Source organism: Phyllopteryx taeniolatus, chromosome 9 (genome assembly GCF_024500385.1).
Source record: "Phyllopteryx taeniolatus isolate TA_2022b chromosome 9, UOR_Ptae_1.2, whole genome shotgun sequence".
Lineage (NCBI taxonomy): Eukaryota > Metazoa > Chordata > Actinopteri > Syngnathiformes > Syngnathidae > Phyllopteryx > Phyllopteryx taeniolatus.
Window position 1 is genome coordinate 17,308,298 of NC_084510.1, and position 14,768 is coordinate 17,323,065.

Below are 14,768 nucleotides of genomic sequence, written 5' to 3' on the forward strand. Positions count from 1 at the left end.
AACAATTACAATGATGCTGGGACATTGTGTAAAACGTACATAAAAACAGAATACAATGATTTGCAAATCCTTTTCAACCTATATTCAATTGAATGCACCACAAAGACAATATATGTAATGTTTAAAATGAGAAACGTCATTGTTTGTGATTGTTTTTTTTTTTTTAATTAATTATTTATTTATTTATGTATTTGCAAATATTCTCTAATTTTGAATGTGCTCCAAAAAAACTGGGACGGGGGCATGTTTTCCGCTGTGTTATGTCACCTTTCCTTTTAACAACACTCAATAAGCATTTGGGAAGTAAGGACACTAATTGTTGCAGCTTTGGAGGTGGAATTCTCTCCCATTCTTGCTTGATGTACAAGTTCAGTTGCTCAACAGTCCAGGGTCTCCGTTGTGGTATTTTGGCTTCATAATGTGCCACATATTTTCAATGGGGCCAGTCTTGTACTTGCACTCTTTTACTACAAAGCCAGGCTTTTGTAAGACTTGCAGAATGTGGCTTGGCATTGCCTTGCTCAAATAAGCAGGCACGTCCCTGTAAAAGACATTGCTTGGATGGCAGCATATGTTTCTCCAAAACCTGTATGTACCTTTCAGTATTAATGGTGCCTTCACATATGTGTAAGTTACCCATGCCATTGGCACTAACACAGCCCCATACCATCACAGATGCTGGCTTTTGAAGTTTGCGTCCATAACAGTCCGGATGGTCTTTTTCCTCTGGCCCAGAGGACACGGCGTCCTTGAGTTCCAAAAACAATTTGAAATGTGGACTCGTCAGACCACAACACACTTTTTCACTTTGTGTCAGTCAGTCTCAGATGAGCTCAGGCGCAAAGAAGCGGGCAGTGTTTCTGGGTGTTGTTGATGTATGACTTTCGCTTCGCATGGTAGAGTTTTAACTTGCATTTGTAGATGTAGTGAGAAACTGTGTTAACTGACAATGGTTTTCTGAAGTGTTCCTTCACACAGTGATGCCGTTTTTTAATGTCCTTCTGCCTGAGGGATCGAAGGTCACAGGCATTAAATGTTGGGTTTCGGCCTTGCCGCTAAACTGTTGGACTAGTTTCTCACACAGTTGTTCACAAAGTGGGGTGTTCACGGGGCTGGGGCGTATACTTTCGAGTTCCCTCCCCCACTATATAAGGACAAAGTGACTTCATTTCGTTTGGCTATGCTGCTCAGTTGTGAGTTAGCTGTGCTGACCTTCCATAACAAGGCCCATTTATCACTTCCTCCTACCGTCCCGCTGTCGTCAGGTGCCGTGTTCGGATATGACATTTTGTCACTAACAACAAGGGTAAGTTGACTTTTGTTCTCATTTTTATGATTATAGTCCACAAGTAAACATTCAATTTTGAAGCTGAGCCTCTTAACGGGATTTTACATCATATAAGCTATCATCCCCTCAGTATGTTTGACTCCTTTTGGCGCATCCATTCAACACGCCCACAGCATCTGAGAGCTGCGAGGTGGCCCTTAATATTCAAGTTTTGAAACCTGATTTTATATACTTAAATATTTTTTTTTCTATATTTTATATATATATATATATATATATATATATATATATATATATATATAACATATATATATATAACATGATACTTCAATATATATATATATATATATATATATATATATATAACATGATACTTCAATATATATATATATATATATATATATATATATATATATATATATATATATATATATATATATATATATATATATGGCGGCACGGTGGGCGACTGGTTAGAGCGTCAGCCTCACAGTTCTGAGGACCCGGGTTCAATCCCCGGCCCCGCCTGTGTGGAGTTTGCATGTTCTCCCCGTGCCTGCGTGGGTTTTCTCCGGGCACTCCGGTTTCCTCCCACATCCCAAAAACATGCATGAATTGGAGACTCTAAATTGTTCGTAGGTGTGAATGTGAGTGTGAATGGTTGTTTGTTTGTATGTGCCCTGCGATTGGCTGGCAACCAGTTCAGGGTGTACCCCGCCTCCTGCCCGATGACAGCTGGGATAGGCTCCAGCACGCCCACGACCCTAGTGAGGAGAAGCGGCTCAGAAAATGGATGGATGGATATTCAAATTTGGTAGACTTATTAACATTACTCTTCTCTGTGGTGTGTCAAATTTGCATGCCATTCGTTGGGCCTGCTTTGTGCCACTTTAAAGTGTTTCCCCCCATTTCACTTTCCCTGATTTTCTGGGGGGCGTGACTAAAACAACACACTTGGGTGTCCAGCATGAGTTGCCCCTCCCCCACTATTTAAGAACTGAATGCTTTCGTTTCATTGGTGGCTATCCGGCACAGTTGCGAGTTAGTTAGTTAATTACTTGACACTAATCTAAAGACATTCAGATCTGAGGGCATACCAATATACAGACTCTCCGTGTGTGTGTGTGTGCGTGTGTTTGTGTGCGTGCGTGTGTCAGTGTGTGTGTGTGTGTCTGCCTGCATATAGCCATTCCATTTTTTTTTCGTCATCTTGAGCAGTAGTTCCCTCTGCTCGCCATGGAAGGAAATGTGTGTTAAACAGAAGAGCACGGTACAGTCAGAGCCTGCTGATTCAGCTCAGGCCACTGCATTTATACATCTGCACTGCAGTGCTGCCCCCCCCACCCCCTCTCTCTCCCTTTCTCAGCCATTTTGGTGACTGTTATTGTATAGCATTCTACTGTATCAAGTGTGTACACCTTACAAACTAGCATGTAGGGTAAACCGGCAGTAAAAACTGCTGTTTTTACAGTGGTACCTCGAGTCTCAAATTCATTATGTATCGTGACAAAGCTCATATCTCAATTTACCCATACATCAAATCAATTTTCCTCATTGAAATGAAATTAAATAACATTAATTACCCCCAAAGCACAATTTTATTTTTGTCACGTGTTTTTGAATAAGGAAAAATAGTTATTGTTGTTATTAAAATAGTTATTATGCATTACTGTGTGGTGTTTGGTAATACAGGTGGGAGCACGTCTGCATTTACCTGAAATTGTGGCTGTCACAAAGTTCAGTCCTCCTCAGTCAAGTGTTAAAATCTTTCCTTTTCCGGGTAAACTTCCCCCTTGTAGGGAGAGAACCAAGCTGATTGGGCACCAACTCTTGGATGTTTGTTAGTTGTCACTGGTTATAACGACTGTCCTGCAAGACCAACTTCCTCCCTTTTTTACTTATTTTTGTGGTACACCTTTTAGGAATTGTAAACAAAAATTACAATTATGATGCCATATGTGTCACCTGGCAGCACATCTACCTCGCAGTTCTGAGGACCGGGGTTCAAATCCCGGCCCCGCCTGTGTGGAGTTCGAATGTTCTCCCCGTGCCTGCGTGGGTTTTCTCCGGGTACTCCAGTTTCCTCCCACATCCCCAAAACATGCATGGTAGGTTGACTGAAGACTCTAAATTGCCCGTAGGTGTGAATGTGAGTGCGAATGGTTGTTCGTTTACATGTGCCCTGCGATTGGCTGGTGACCAGTTCAGGTTCAGATAGTTGGATAGGCTCCCGCGACCCTAGTGAGGATAAAATGGAAAATGGATGGATGGATGTAGCACCTGAACGAGTCTGTTGGAGTGTTTCTGTGAATAAGGGTGCTCGCTGGCACTTAACTTTAGCATACACTAGTAAAACAACCTTTTGCCCAACAACAAAATAACATGATACTTCAATGTTATATGGTAGCACACTGACTTCGCAAACAAAATGTTTTCAATTAACAAACTTGTACGTGTTGTCAAGTTGACGTCTTGTTATTCAATATTAGACTAAATACCATTGACTTATAGCTTGCTATGGTAAATGGACTGGAGTTATATAGCGCTTTATCTACACTACCACAGTGCCCAAAGCGCTTTACAAAGCCTCACATTCACCCAGTCACACACCAATGGGCGGCTGCTGCCATGCAAGGCGCTGCCAGGCCGTCTGGGGGCAAATTAGGGTTCAGTATCTTGCCCAAGTACACTTCGACATGTGGACAGTCGGAGCAAGGATTCAAACCAGCAACCTTTCGGTCACTGGACGACGCGCTCTACCTATTGAGCCACAGCCGCCATCACCTGCGGAAATAGGTAGATGTTATTGGTAATGACTGTGTTACACAATGTAACTTTAAGCAGCAACAAACCATCCACATTGGCACAGGCAAACTGGAAGTCACCCAAAAACCACAGCAGTCACAAGTCTAACTGGAAGGCTGCTTTATTGTTTGGAAATAGATTCGTGCTCAAATCAAGACATTCTTTCACTGATTCTCACTGAATTGTCTCGTGTGGTTGTGCAACATGTTCCGCTCTCTGGCTGCATTAGTGGCAAGAGATAATGACATTCAAAAGTTGTTGTTTTTTTCCCGCCCAGTCAGCCTATTTTCAGCAACAAAACAAAACAAAACAAACAAAAAATGATATCCCAGTCATGCTAAATCAAAACAATGGCCCCATATTGTGAAAGCTAATCCAACATTTGAAAATGAGAGAAACCTGCAAAAGAGAAGGCAAGCTTTTACCAGCCCAAAAGCTTGTAAACAGAACATAGGGAGAAAGCTAAAGAGAGAGGGAGAGAGTCAGAGTAAGAGAGAGAGAGAAAGAGGAGAGATAACTTCTATTACATGATTCTACAATATGTTAGTCCAGACAATCTAACCTACGTGGTGAGTTAGCAATATACCAGTTCATTTGGAAGCAATAGATTGCTACTATCGTGCTCTTTTTTCTTCTGTGGGTTTTGGAGCTCCGGATTGCCGACTTTACTGATAGACTAAATAGGAAGCTAAAAAGGCACGTGCCGTTTAGAGATATTGCACCAGAAACAAACACACAGGCAACTAAGACGACTAACCCTTGGGTTTTTACACATATCGCAGTGGGGATGGCGTCAGTGTATGACAAACATGACGGAGGGTTAGAGCTGTAATCTGCAAACACTTCACACACCAGTGAGGGGCATACTGTACTTCATACCAGCATTATGGATGTGTGTGTACACAAAGAAGATAAGGGGCAAAACACTGCTGCTAATGTACAAAAGGGTATGTTGGTTAGTGCAATCCTCCCACCAAGGCAGGTTCCCCGATTCTCAGCAAGCAGCCAGTTTAACACCATGCATTTTGCACTGGCACCTTTGGGTGCTGGGTGGGCCAGTTTTGGTTATTGACGGAATATACACACAAAGACAGCTGCGTGTTGAATTGTGTTTTCACCCCCTTGCAAAGAGTGGACAGGCGAGTTGCGTCACATTGTTCTAATATATACAGTATATATACTATATATATATATATATATATATATATATTTATCTATGTAGTAGAATATATATATAATATATGCAATATAGCTCTGTATATCAAGGTATTGATTTGTAATATAGATTATTTTCCCTTAATCTCTTTTTTGTGTGAAAAGTGAATAAAAAAGTTCTACTCTGACAGACATGTTACAGTCTAACAAGTGTGACGGGGCAGAAGCTGGAAGCCATTCAATTTATGCTTATTTATATTTGAGTGTAATATTAATAGCTGTAGTTTTTGACGTAGTCCAGTATTTACAAAAAAACTGCACATGCCATTAAAATTAAATATTACATTAGGTTCTTACGAGTTAATTTTTAGCTTCAGACAAAAAGCTCATACTTGTTTTTTTTTCTTCTTCTTTCAAATGAATCCACTTTTCTGAATGGATTTTTTTTTTAAATACATGATGAGCGAAGAGAGAATTTTTATGCTTATCATTCATGGTTTTATTTGGTCAACACCCACAGTGATTTTGGAGCGCTCATGCAGGAAGTGGACCATTTACAGGACTTGGGAACACATGGAAGGGTTAACCATCCCTAAACAGGAAGTGACATCTCTACACAGTGCTAAAGATCTGCTGCGGCGTGGGTGCTCACAGCGCCGTGAGATGCATCTAATGCTCTGGTAGTTATTTGGTATTGAGTGCGTTGCGGAGCGGGTCAGAGCGTCAGCGTGTGTTAAATCGTAAAAGTCTGTCACATCACCTCACGCTGTTTCCTGTGTGTGTATGTACTACTGTGGCGAATCATTTGTTTGTTTGTTTTATTTGTTTGTTTTCAGCTCAGAATTAAAACCGTAATGACTTCCTCTAACTGCAATCCACACCCAATTTAACCAGCACCTTTGTAAGCGAGAACGAAAAATGTGTCTGTTTCACTGAGATGCTTCTAGCCCTATAGGTCTAAACGTCATAAGCAGGAAGTTCTCCAGCAGAATGGACCATGACTCTTACTGAAACCAGGCGGCCAGCTGAGATCGTTTCCCATCATCATCACCATCATCATGGTATTAAACACAAAGGCGTAAAATGTGAGTTAATAAATCCGCCCGTCACATTCACTTGCATTGTGTAGCAGAGCTCAACGAGTGTAATATCTCCTGAGAAAAAGGGGAGGACTTTTTTTTTTTTTTTTCAAGCATTGCATACAATTCTCGGGGTCTCTGTTGAGAGCAAAATAAAATACTGTAATCAAAAATACATGGACATTTAGTCATAAACACAAACCCCCTTCACTGTGAGGAAGAACAAGACAGATCTCTTTGGCTTCTCCACACACTCCAACGCTTGCCTTTCTCATTACTCGGCTTAAATCGGACAAACATGTTTCCTTCGACATCTCAAATGAGGCTTATAAAACGAGAAAATAAGGAGGAAAACACACGCACACGTAAATAAGCTTAAGATCTCCTCTCAGCCCTTTCAGAAAGGAAATGCATCACCAATAAAAAGGCCATACTTGTAAAATCCCCACTGACCACTTAAAACAATAAAAGCAAATGGAGCATTACATACTGTAGGTGCATAGAAACGTTAAATATAAGCTTCTGATTTTATGACATCACGTCCTTCATTTTTCTTTCATCTTCGAGAGCAGCAAATAATTATTCACATTACAACTGCAATCCACTAGTGTGTGTGCATGTGAGCGTGTGTGCGCGCGCGCGTGTGTGTGTATGTGTGTGTGTGTGTGTGTGTGTGTGCGTGCGTGCATGTGTTTTAATATACCAACATGTTCCATTCTTCTATGTATAGAGGCAACAATTGTAATGTCTTGAGTGATGAGACAAGATTTCCGTTTCAGATGATTGACCCTCGTAACGCACCACCGCAGTGTTAGTGTTTTGTGGACTATGAAAAGTTCATGCAAGAGTTCTGGTCAAAAACATGCCGTCATGCAAATCATTTCTATGCATCAAACAAGCACAATTACCTATGTATTTGTTTTTGGAACACTTTCTGAGTAAATGTACGTAAGCCCTTGGCTTGACTTCACCCCCGTAATAAACAGACCCTGAACAAATTGGTGTGAAAGCCCATATGTTTTAAAAGAAAAAAACATTTGGACGTGGGTATAAATAATGGGAGTTAAGTGGCATAGGCAAAATGCTAAATAGTGTTCCTTTTATATTGGTTTGCATTTTTGCTGCTCACATCAACAATTTCTTGCTTTAATAAAACAAAAATACTCCCGATGCGCTCTATTATTTGTGTCTGTCACTCATCCTTAGATGGTCATTTTGCTCTAAGAGACATTTCCGTACTTGCACAGTGCAACTCAGGCACCTGTAAGACTTCCTTATCTTTTCCATAACACCGTCTTCCATTGGAATCTGTGAAGTCCTTCGTTTGGGGCTCCTTGTCTCCTGTGTGGACGTAAATCATCTAGATACAACGATGTCACAGCTGATTATGAGAGGAGTTCAAGAGTCTTCAAGCCGTTGACAGTGTGAGCGCTTCTCTCTGAAGGCCGAAAATAAAAACACTCAATCTTTTCTGACTTGCAAATGAAATAATCTGTACATCCGTGCGAGTGTGAGTTTCCTCGTGTTATAATTTGTGGTGTTAATAGCGTGAATATGACTATCCCATCGCCTTAACATTTGGATTCCCTGACGTCTTTTTGGTTTCTTCCTCTCTCGTTCCTCCCTCCCTTGCCCTCGTTGTCGTCCTCCTTCTCCTTGTCAGGTTTGGTGACGCTATCGTAGGAGGGCAGGGAGGCAGTTGAGGGCGTGGCCTCCTTCTCTTGTTCCTGATTATTCCCGCCATTCTCCACTCTGTTGTTGGTTGGAACGCGCTTGCAAACGAAACCCCGCCTCGTCAAGTAGGCGCGGTAGGCCCTTTGGATGATTCTGGCTGATACGTCCTCCTGCTTGCGCCTCAGAGTGGTGGTGATGGGCTCGTAAGAGACCTTGGAAGGATTGGCCGCCACAAATCGCTCCTCCATTTGTTGCCTCAACATGTCCAACTCACCGCTGTCACCCAGCACGCGCTTGGTGAAAGCAAACAGGATGTCCAGGCAGTGTATGCGGTCCCCGCTCACCATAGGCATGTCCATGGCAATGAGTTCAATGGTGTTGGGCTTAGGGACACGCAGCGGGTGTTCAAGTGCATCCGCAAAGTCGGAAACCTTGGCATATGTGATGAACTGGGAAGCAGTGGGGTCAAACTTCTCCCAAATCTCATAGAAGGTCTCAAAGTCATCCTCGCTGAGCGGGTCAGTGCTCTCCTCCGTGGCCACACTGAAGTTCTCAAGAATGATGGCGATGTACATGTTGACCACAATTAGGAAAGAAATGATGATATACATAACAAAGAAGAAGATGCCGACAGATGGGTTGCCGCAGTTTCCTGTTGAAGGAGTTCCAGAATTCTCCAGCAATGGGTCACAGTCTGGAGGGTAGTTAAGAATGGGTAGCAGCAGGCCGTCCCAGCCAGCTGACGTAGTGATCATGAACAAGATGATCATGCTGTTGCCGAAGGTCTCAAAGTTGTACATGTCGTCGATTCCGGCCCCGTGTTTTACGTAGCCAAAGTTGGACATGCCGAAGATGGAGAAAATGAACATGACCAGGAAAAGCAGCAGGCCAATATTGAACAAGGCTGGGAGTGACATCATCAGGGCGAAGAGTAGAGTTCTGATGCCTTTGGCGCCCTTGATGAGGCGCAGGATTCGACCGATACGAGCCAGTCGAATCACCCTGAACAATGTTGGTGACACAAAGTACTTCTCGATCAAGTCGGCGAGGAACATTCCTATGGATGAAAAGAACAAAAACAGACAAGACATAAAAATATGAAGTCATTAAAAACAGCACTTGAACTGTAATTCCCCAATGATCGCCTGTGACATGATCATTTTATGGCCAGTAGATGTTTCCCAGCAATCAATAGTTTTTTATTAAATGCCTAAAAACAATACAAAGAAATAGAAAAATGTATTTTCCATCAATTGGCATTAACAGGAATGACAATTTATCCAATTTAATGCCATTAAATCAATTGGCAATTTATTGAGATTAATCTTGTTCTCCTAAAATCATAGATTGTATCACATCTACACAGTATATTGCGATCACCAGCTGAAGTATCAAAAGTCTTCAGATAGAACCTTGTGGTACACCATGTGTTATCCTTTTAAATGTACTCTAATACTTTTGTGAGTACTGTATTTCCTCATATAGTGATGGGGTGTTGATTTACTTATCTGCAGAGAAGAGGGAAAGGGGCCCATTATTCCTATCAAATAATATTAATGCATGTCATATAAATATTGAATTACCTATTGAAGTCTGTTTTACAAATTCCCCAAAAATACTTGACACATCTTGTCTTCTATGTGTAAGAACCCTTGTAAATACTTGCCCACAATGGAGAGGATGACAACCACCACATCAAAGATGTTCCAGCCGTTGGTGAAGTAGTAGTGACGCAGCGCAAAAAGCTTCAGTAAAAACTCGCCGGTGAAGACAACAATGAAGATGAAGTTGACCCAGTAGAGCACATAATCTGTGTCTTCTGACTGAGTGTCTGTTTCCACCATCATGGTGACCATGTTGAGGCAGATGAGGATCATGATAGAGATGTCGAACACTTGCTGGGTCACAAAATCAAACACCATGCCCTGGATTTTGTTCTAAGAGAATAAAAAGGAAAACGGAACATATTGTCATTTTTGCTAAAAAATTTATAACAACCCCAATTCCAATGAAGTTGGGACGTTATGTTAAACATAAATAAAGCAGAATACAATGATTTGCAAATCATGTTCAACCTATATTTAATTGAATACACTAAAAAGACAAGTTATTTAATGTTCAAACTGATCAACTTTATTGATTTTAGCAAATAATCATTAACTTTGAATTTTATGGCTCCAACACGTTCCAAAAACGCTGGGACAGGTGGCAAAAAAGAATGAGAAAGTTGAGGTATGGTCATCAAACACCTGTTTGGAACATCCCACAGGTGAACAGGCTAATTGGGAACAGGTGGGTGCCATGATTGGGTATAAAATGAGCTTCCCTGAATTGCTCAGTCATTCACAAGCAAAGATGGGGCGAGGTTCACCTCTTTGTGAACAAGTGCGTGAGAAAATAGTCGAACACTTTAAGGACAATGTTCCTCAACGTACAATTGCAAGGAATTCAGGGATTTCATCATCTACGGTCCATAATATCATCAAAAGGTTCAGAGAATCTGGATAAATCACTGCATGTAAGCGTCAAGGCCAAAAACCAAGATTGAATGCCCGTGACCTTTGATCCCTCAGGCGGCACTGCATCAAAAACCGACATCAATGTGTAATGGATTCTTTGTCAATTGACTGTCTGTTGTGGTACTAGAGCAGCTCCAACTACAGGAGACAAATTCCTTGTGTGTTTTTTGGACATACTTGGCAAATAAAGATGATTTTGACCACATGGGCTCAGGAACACTTCAGAAAACCAATGTCAGTAAATACAGTTTGGCGCTACATCTGTAAGTGCAACTTGAAACTCTACTATGCAAAGCAAAAGCCATTTATCAACAACACCCAGAAACGCCGCCGGCTTCTCTGGGCCCGAGCTCATCTAAGATGGACTGATGTGGGAAAGTGTTCTGTGGACCGACGAGTCCACATTTCAAATTGTTTTTGGAAATTGTGGACGTCGTGTCCTCCGGGCCATAGAGGAAAAGAACCATCTGTTATGGGCGCAAAGTTCAAAAGCCAGCATCCGTGATGGTATGGGGCTGTGTTAGTGCCAATGGCATGGGTAACTTACACATCTGTGAAGGCACCATTAATGCTGAAAGGTACATACAGCTTTTGGAGAAACATATGCTGCCATCCAAGCAACGTCTTTTTCATGGAGGCCCCTGCTTATTTCAGCAAGACAATGCCAAACCACATTCTGCATGTGTTACAACAGCGTGGCTTCGTAGTAAAAGAGTGCGGGTACTAGACTGGCCTGCCTGCAGTCCAGACCTATCTCCCATTGACAATGTGTGGCGCATTATGAAGCGTAAAATACGACAACGGAGACCCTGTACTGTTGAACAGCTGAAGCTGTACATCAAGCAAGAATGGGAAAGAATTCCACCCACAAAGCTTCAACAATTAGTGTCCTCAGTTCCCAAAATGTGTATTGAATGTTAAAAGAAAAGGTGATGTAACACAGTGGTAAACATTAACCTGTCCCAGCTTTTTTGGAACGTGTTGCAGCCATAAAATTCTAAGTTAATGATTATTTGCTAAAAACAATAAAGTTTATCAGTTTGAACATTAAATATCTTGTCTTTGTAGTGTATACAATTAAATATAGGTTGAACATGATTTGCAAATCATTGTATTCTGTTTTTATTTATATTTAACAACGTCCCAACTTCATTGGAATTGGGATTGAAGAACGTGCTTGTTGGAGATGATGACACTTATCTTTAGTTAAAATGTTACCTGTGGTCTGGGTATAGGCTTTTGTGGTTTTTTTGAACCAAGTTTCTTCATAGCATTGTAGTATTTCTTCTGTTCTTCCGTCATGAATATATCCTGACCTCCAAAGTAAAGGATAAAAAACAACATGGTTACAATTGTGAAGTAGATATATATCAAGAAGGTGCACAAGTGGGGAAAATAAAACTTATCTTTTTCTTTTGCTGATTGAAGTTATCAATGATGACACCAATGAAGAGGTTTAGGGTGAAGAATGAGCCAAATATAATAAAGATGACAAAGTAGATGTACATGTACAAGTTGTCTTCATACAGCGGCTGATCCCCCACCTATAAAGTTGCAAAAGTGAATATATTCAACCTCTGTCGCTCACGAACAATTGGGAAGCTATTAACCCTACCTTTCTAGAATCTATTGCTGCATACATAATGTCCATCCAGCCTTTGAATGTTGCCTGCACGGTTGAGACATAGTGTGTGAGAAAACACTTTTGTATCAAGAGAGATGACGTATAGAAGGTCCTCCTCACCACTTGTAGAAGTGCCAGGTAGCCTGCCCCCACATTGTCAAAGTTGATCTTGACATTTTTCCATCTGACTTCAGTGTGGTTATCATTAATGAGTGCAAAACACTCCGTTCGGTTGTTAACTTCATTGGGGTGGAAATTTTGCTCTTCTGTGTCATTGTAGCAGAAGTAGTACTTCCCAGCAAAGAGGTTCACACCCATGATGCTGAAGATGAGCCAGAAGATGAGACACACCAGTAGCACGTTCATAATGGAAGGAATGGCCCCTACCAAGGCGTTCACCACAACCTGAAGAGAATAAGTCAGGACACACTCTAATCGCGTGTGGTTTGCATTGACAAAATCACACAAACACTGAGGACATCAACACACGTGTATACTGAAATGCACATTCCCTCTCTCCTTAAGAAAACTTTCTAGGCCGATCAAAATAAAACACGAGAAGTACTACACTTTAGCTGAGTACTGAATGAAAGTGACAGTGAAGACTAAATGTTTGCAGTGGTGTCCCTTCACTAAGGGGCAGGTAGTTTCTTTCCAATTTGCATTTATGTGTAGAATAAGGATTTCTTAGATTGCCTTGAATTATTTAATTGGCCAATGCAAAAGTTAAAATTCCAGGCTGACGCAAATCTGAATATTACCAAATCAAATCAGATCTTGACAGAGGTACTCTCCTTTACAATCAATTCATAGTTTTCTTTGTATGTAGCCTACTTCAATGGTTGGTGTCAAACCAATTTTTGAACACACCCGATCAGATGTTTGTATTGAAATCTATTTGTTACACCTCTTTGACATGCAAATATCCAAATCCAAATAAAATTTTGTGTTTCATCCTCAGATTGCACTGAAGAATATTCATTAAAGTCGATGAAAAATTAACAGGCGCTATAGTGACTTGCAGGTAACATGAAAATGTGTAATCGAGCATACAAACTGCGATATACGTTGTATGAAATACAATAACTCAATTAGCATAAGTAGGAGACTACATGAATGTGCATTTTAATAGACATAGGTGCTGTGAGTATACTACCAAGGAGTATTAGGGCCACACCCACACAAAAACTATAATACTATGAGAATAGAGTTGTAATACTAAGAGAATAAAGTCCTAATCTTACAAGACTACAGTTGTAATATTATGAGAAAAATGTTATTTCTGGAGAATAAAGTCATATTAAGAGAAGGAAAATCCTAATTTTCCGATGTTAAAGTTGTAGTATTACGAGCACAAACTATACATTGAAATCAAGCCTTTAGTTGAGGATAGTTCAGGATATAGGCCTTTTCAAGAGTTTTTAACACTGCACTTAGCAGAGTGCAGTGAGCCGTCGACCAACCCATTTATTTTGAATGTGTTGCAGCATTGTGCAGAGAGAGGAATATGATAATGACGAAGTAAAAATAAATGCAAATGACAGTGCGTCATTTGTTTGGTCGCGTCTTTTGGGACACAAGATAAAATGACGTGCTGTGACGTGCTAAAGAAGACACAGCAATGGAAGGTGATTTCCACCATGCTGAATATGCCAGTTTGGTTGAAAGGGGTAGAAACGTGATTTTAATATTTTTAACAAAATAAATGTTAGATATAAATAAAATATAGCAAAGCCACATATGCTTCACTCGTATTATGTCTCCTGGGCTTTCCTTTCTAACTACTTTATGTCCAAATCAGCAGGAAAAGGCACCAGGCTACTCCCCTTTTAGGTAGCTTAGCAACCAGTACCAAATATGGACACACTAGCACTGGGCCGCCATATGCTTGCACCGTCCTACACTGTGCCCCGCTGTGAACCCCACAAAAGCCAAGTGCAATGTGAAAAGGGCTTACAAATTTTACAAACAATGACATAGTCAATGTTTTGTCACATGAACACCATCATCAGGATAATAAGTTTAATATCATTGTGTAAAAGATGAAATTAAATTGTGTTTATTTCTGGTTCCTGCAAAAGAACTACACAAATCTCCTCTTTTTGTTTTTCATTATGAACCAAGTGTTCGTAACAAACGTTTACTGATAGTTCCATGATTAATATATAGAAAGTCTCTGGACAAAAACAGCTTTATTTTTGTAATATTATTGCTATATATTATATTATATTATAACTTCACTGTAGTGACGTTCAACATTTTTCTTCATAATGTTGCAACTTTATTCTTGTCACATTAAGACAACTTTTTCCTTTTTGTCATTTCAATGTTGCCCGAATACTACTTCTGATTTGTATAAAACCAAAGTATGGAAGGAAAAAAAACCCTAAGAGGCACACACATCAACACTAGGATTTGCCAAACATGAGAAGATTGCATCCATATGACTACCCAATACGTAGATGGGTGGCGAGCAAGGATGAGTGGGGGTGGGGAGCAAATGCAACCAGAAGTTTGGTGGTCTTCCAGTGTGACAATACCAAAGCCAAACTGCGATAAGATCAGTGAACAGCACATTTTGTGACGGAGCGACAGGCACAAGCTTCTGAGCCTAAAACATTTAT

At 40.7% G+C, this 14,768-nt stretch overlaps 1 protein-coding gene across 3 annotated transcripts in view; it reads right to left on the bottom strand.

Moving 5' to 3' along the window:
• Positions 1-4,196: 4,196 nt before the first annotated feature.
• The window catches only part of scn8ab (sodium channel, voltage gated, type VIII, alpha subunit b), a 53,172-nt gene continuing 42,600 nt past the window's right edge, over positions 4,197-14,768 (bottom strand). For all 3 annotated transcript variants that reach the window (XM_061784416.1, XM_061784417.1, XM_061784418.1), the window contains 6 exons: positions 12,265-12,549; positions 12,136-12,189; positions 11,927-12,064; positions 11,739-11,843; positions 9,668-9,938; positions 4,197-9,058 (listed from right to left, as the gene is read on the bottom strand). In XM_061784416.1, the coding sequence (XP_061640400.1) occupies positions 7,899-9,058; positions 9,668-9,938; positions 11,739-11,843; positions 11,927-12,064; positions 12,136-12,189; positions 12,265-12,549 (2,013 nt within the window). In that variant the 3' untranslated portion in view covers positions 4,197-7,898. The remainder of the gene's footprint in view (positions 9,059-9,667; positions 9,939-11,738; positions 11,844-11,926; positions 12,065-12,135; positions 12,190-12,264; positions 12,550-14,768) is intronic.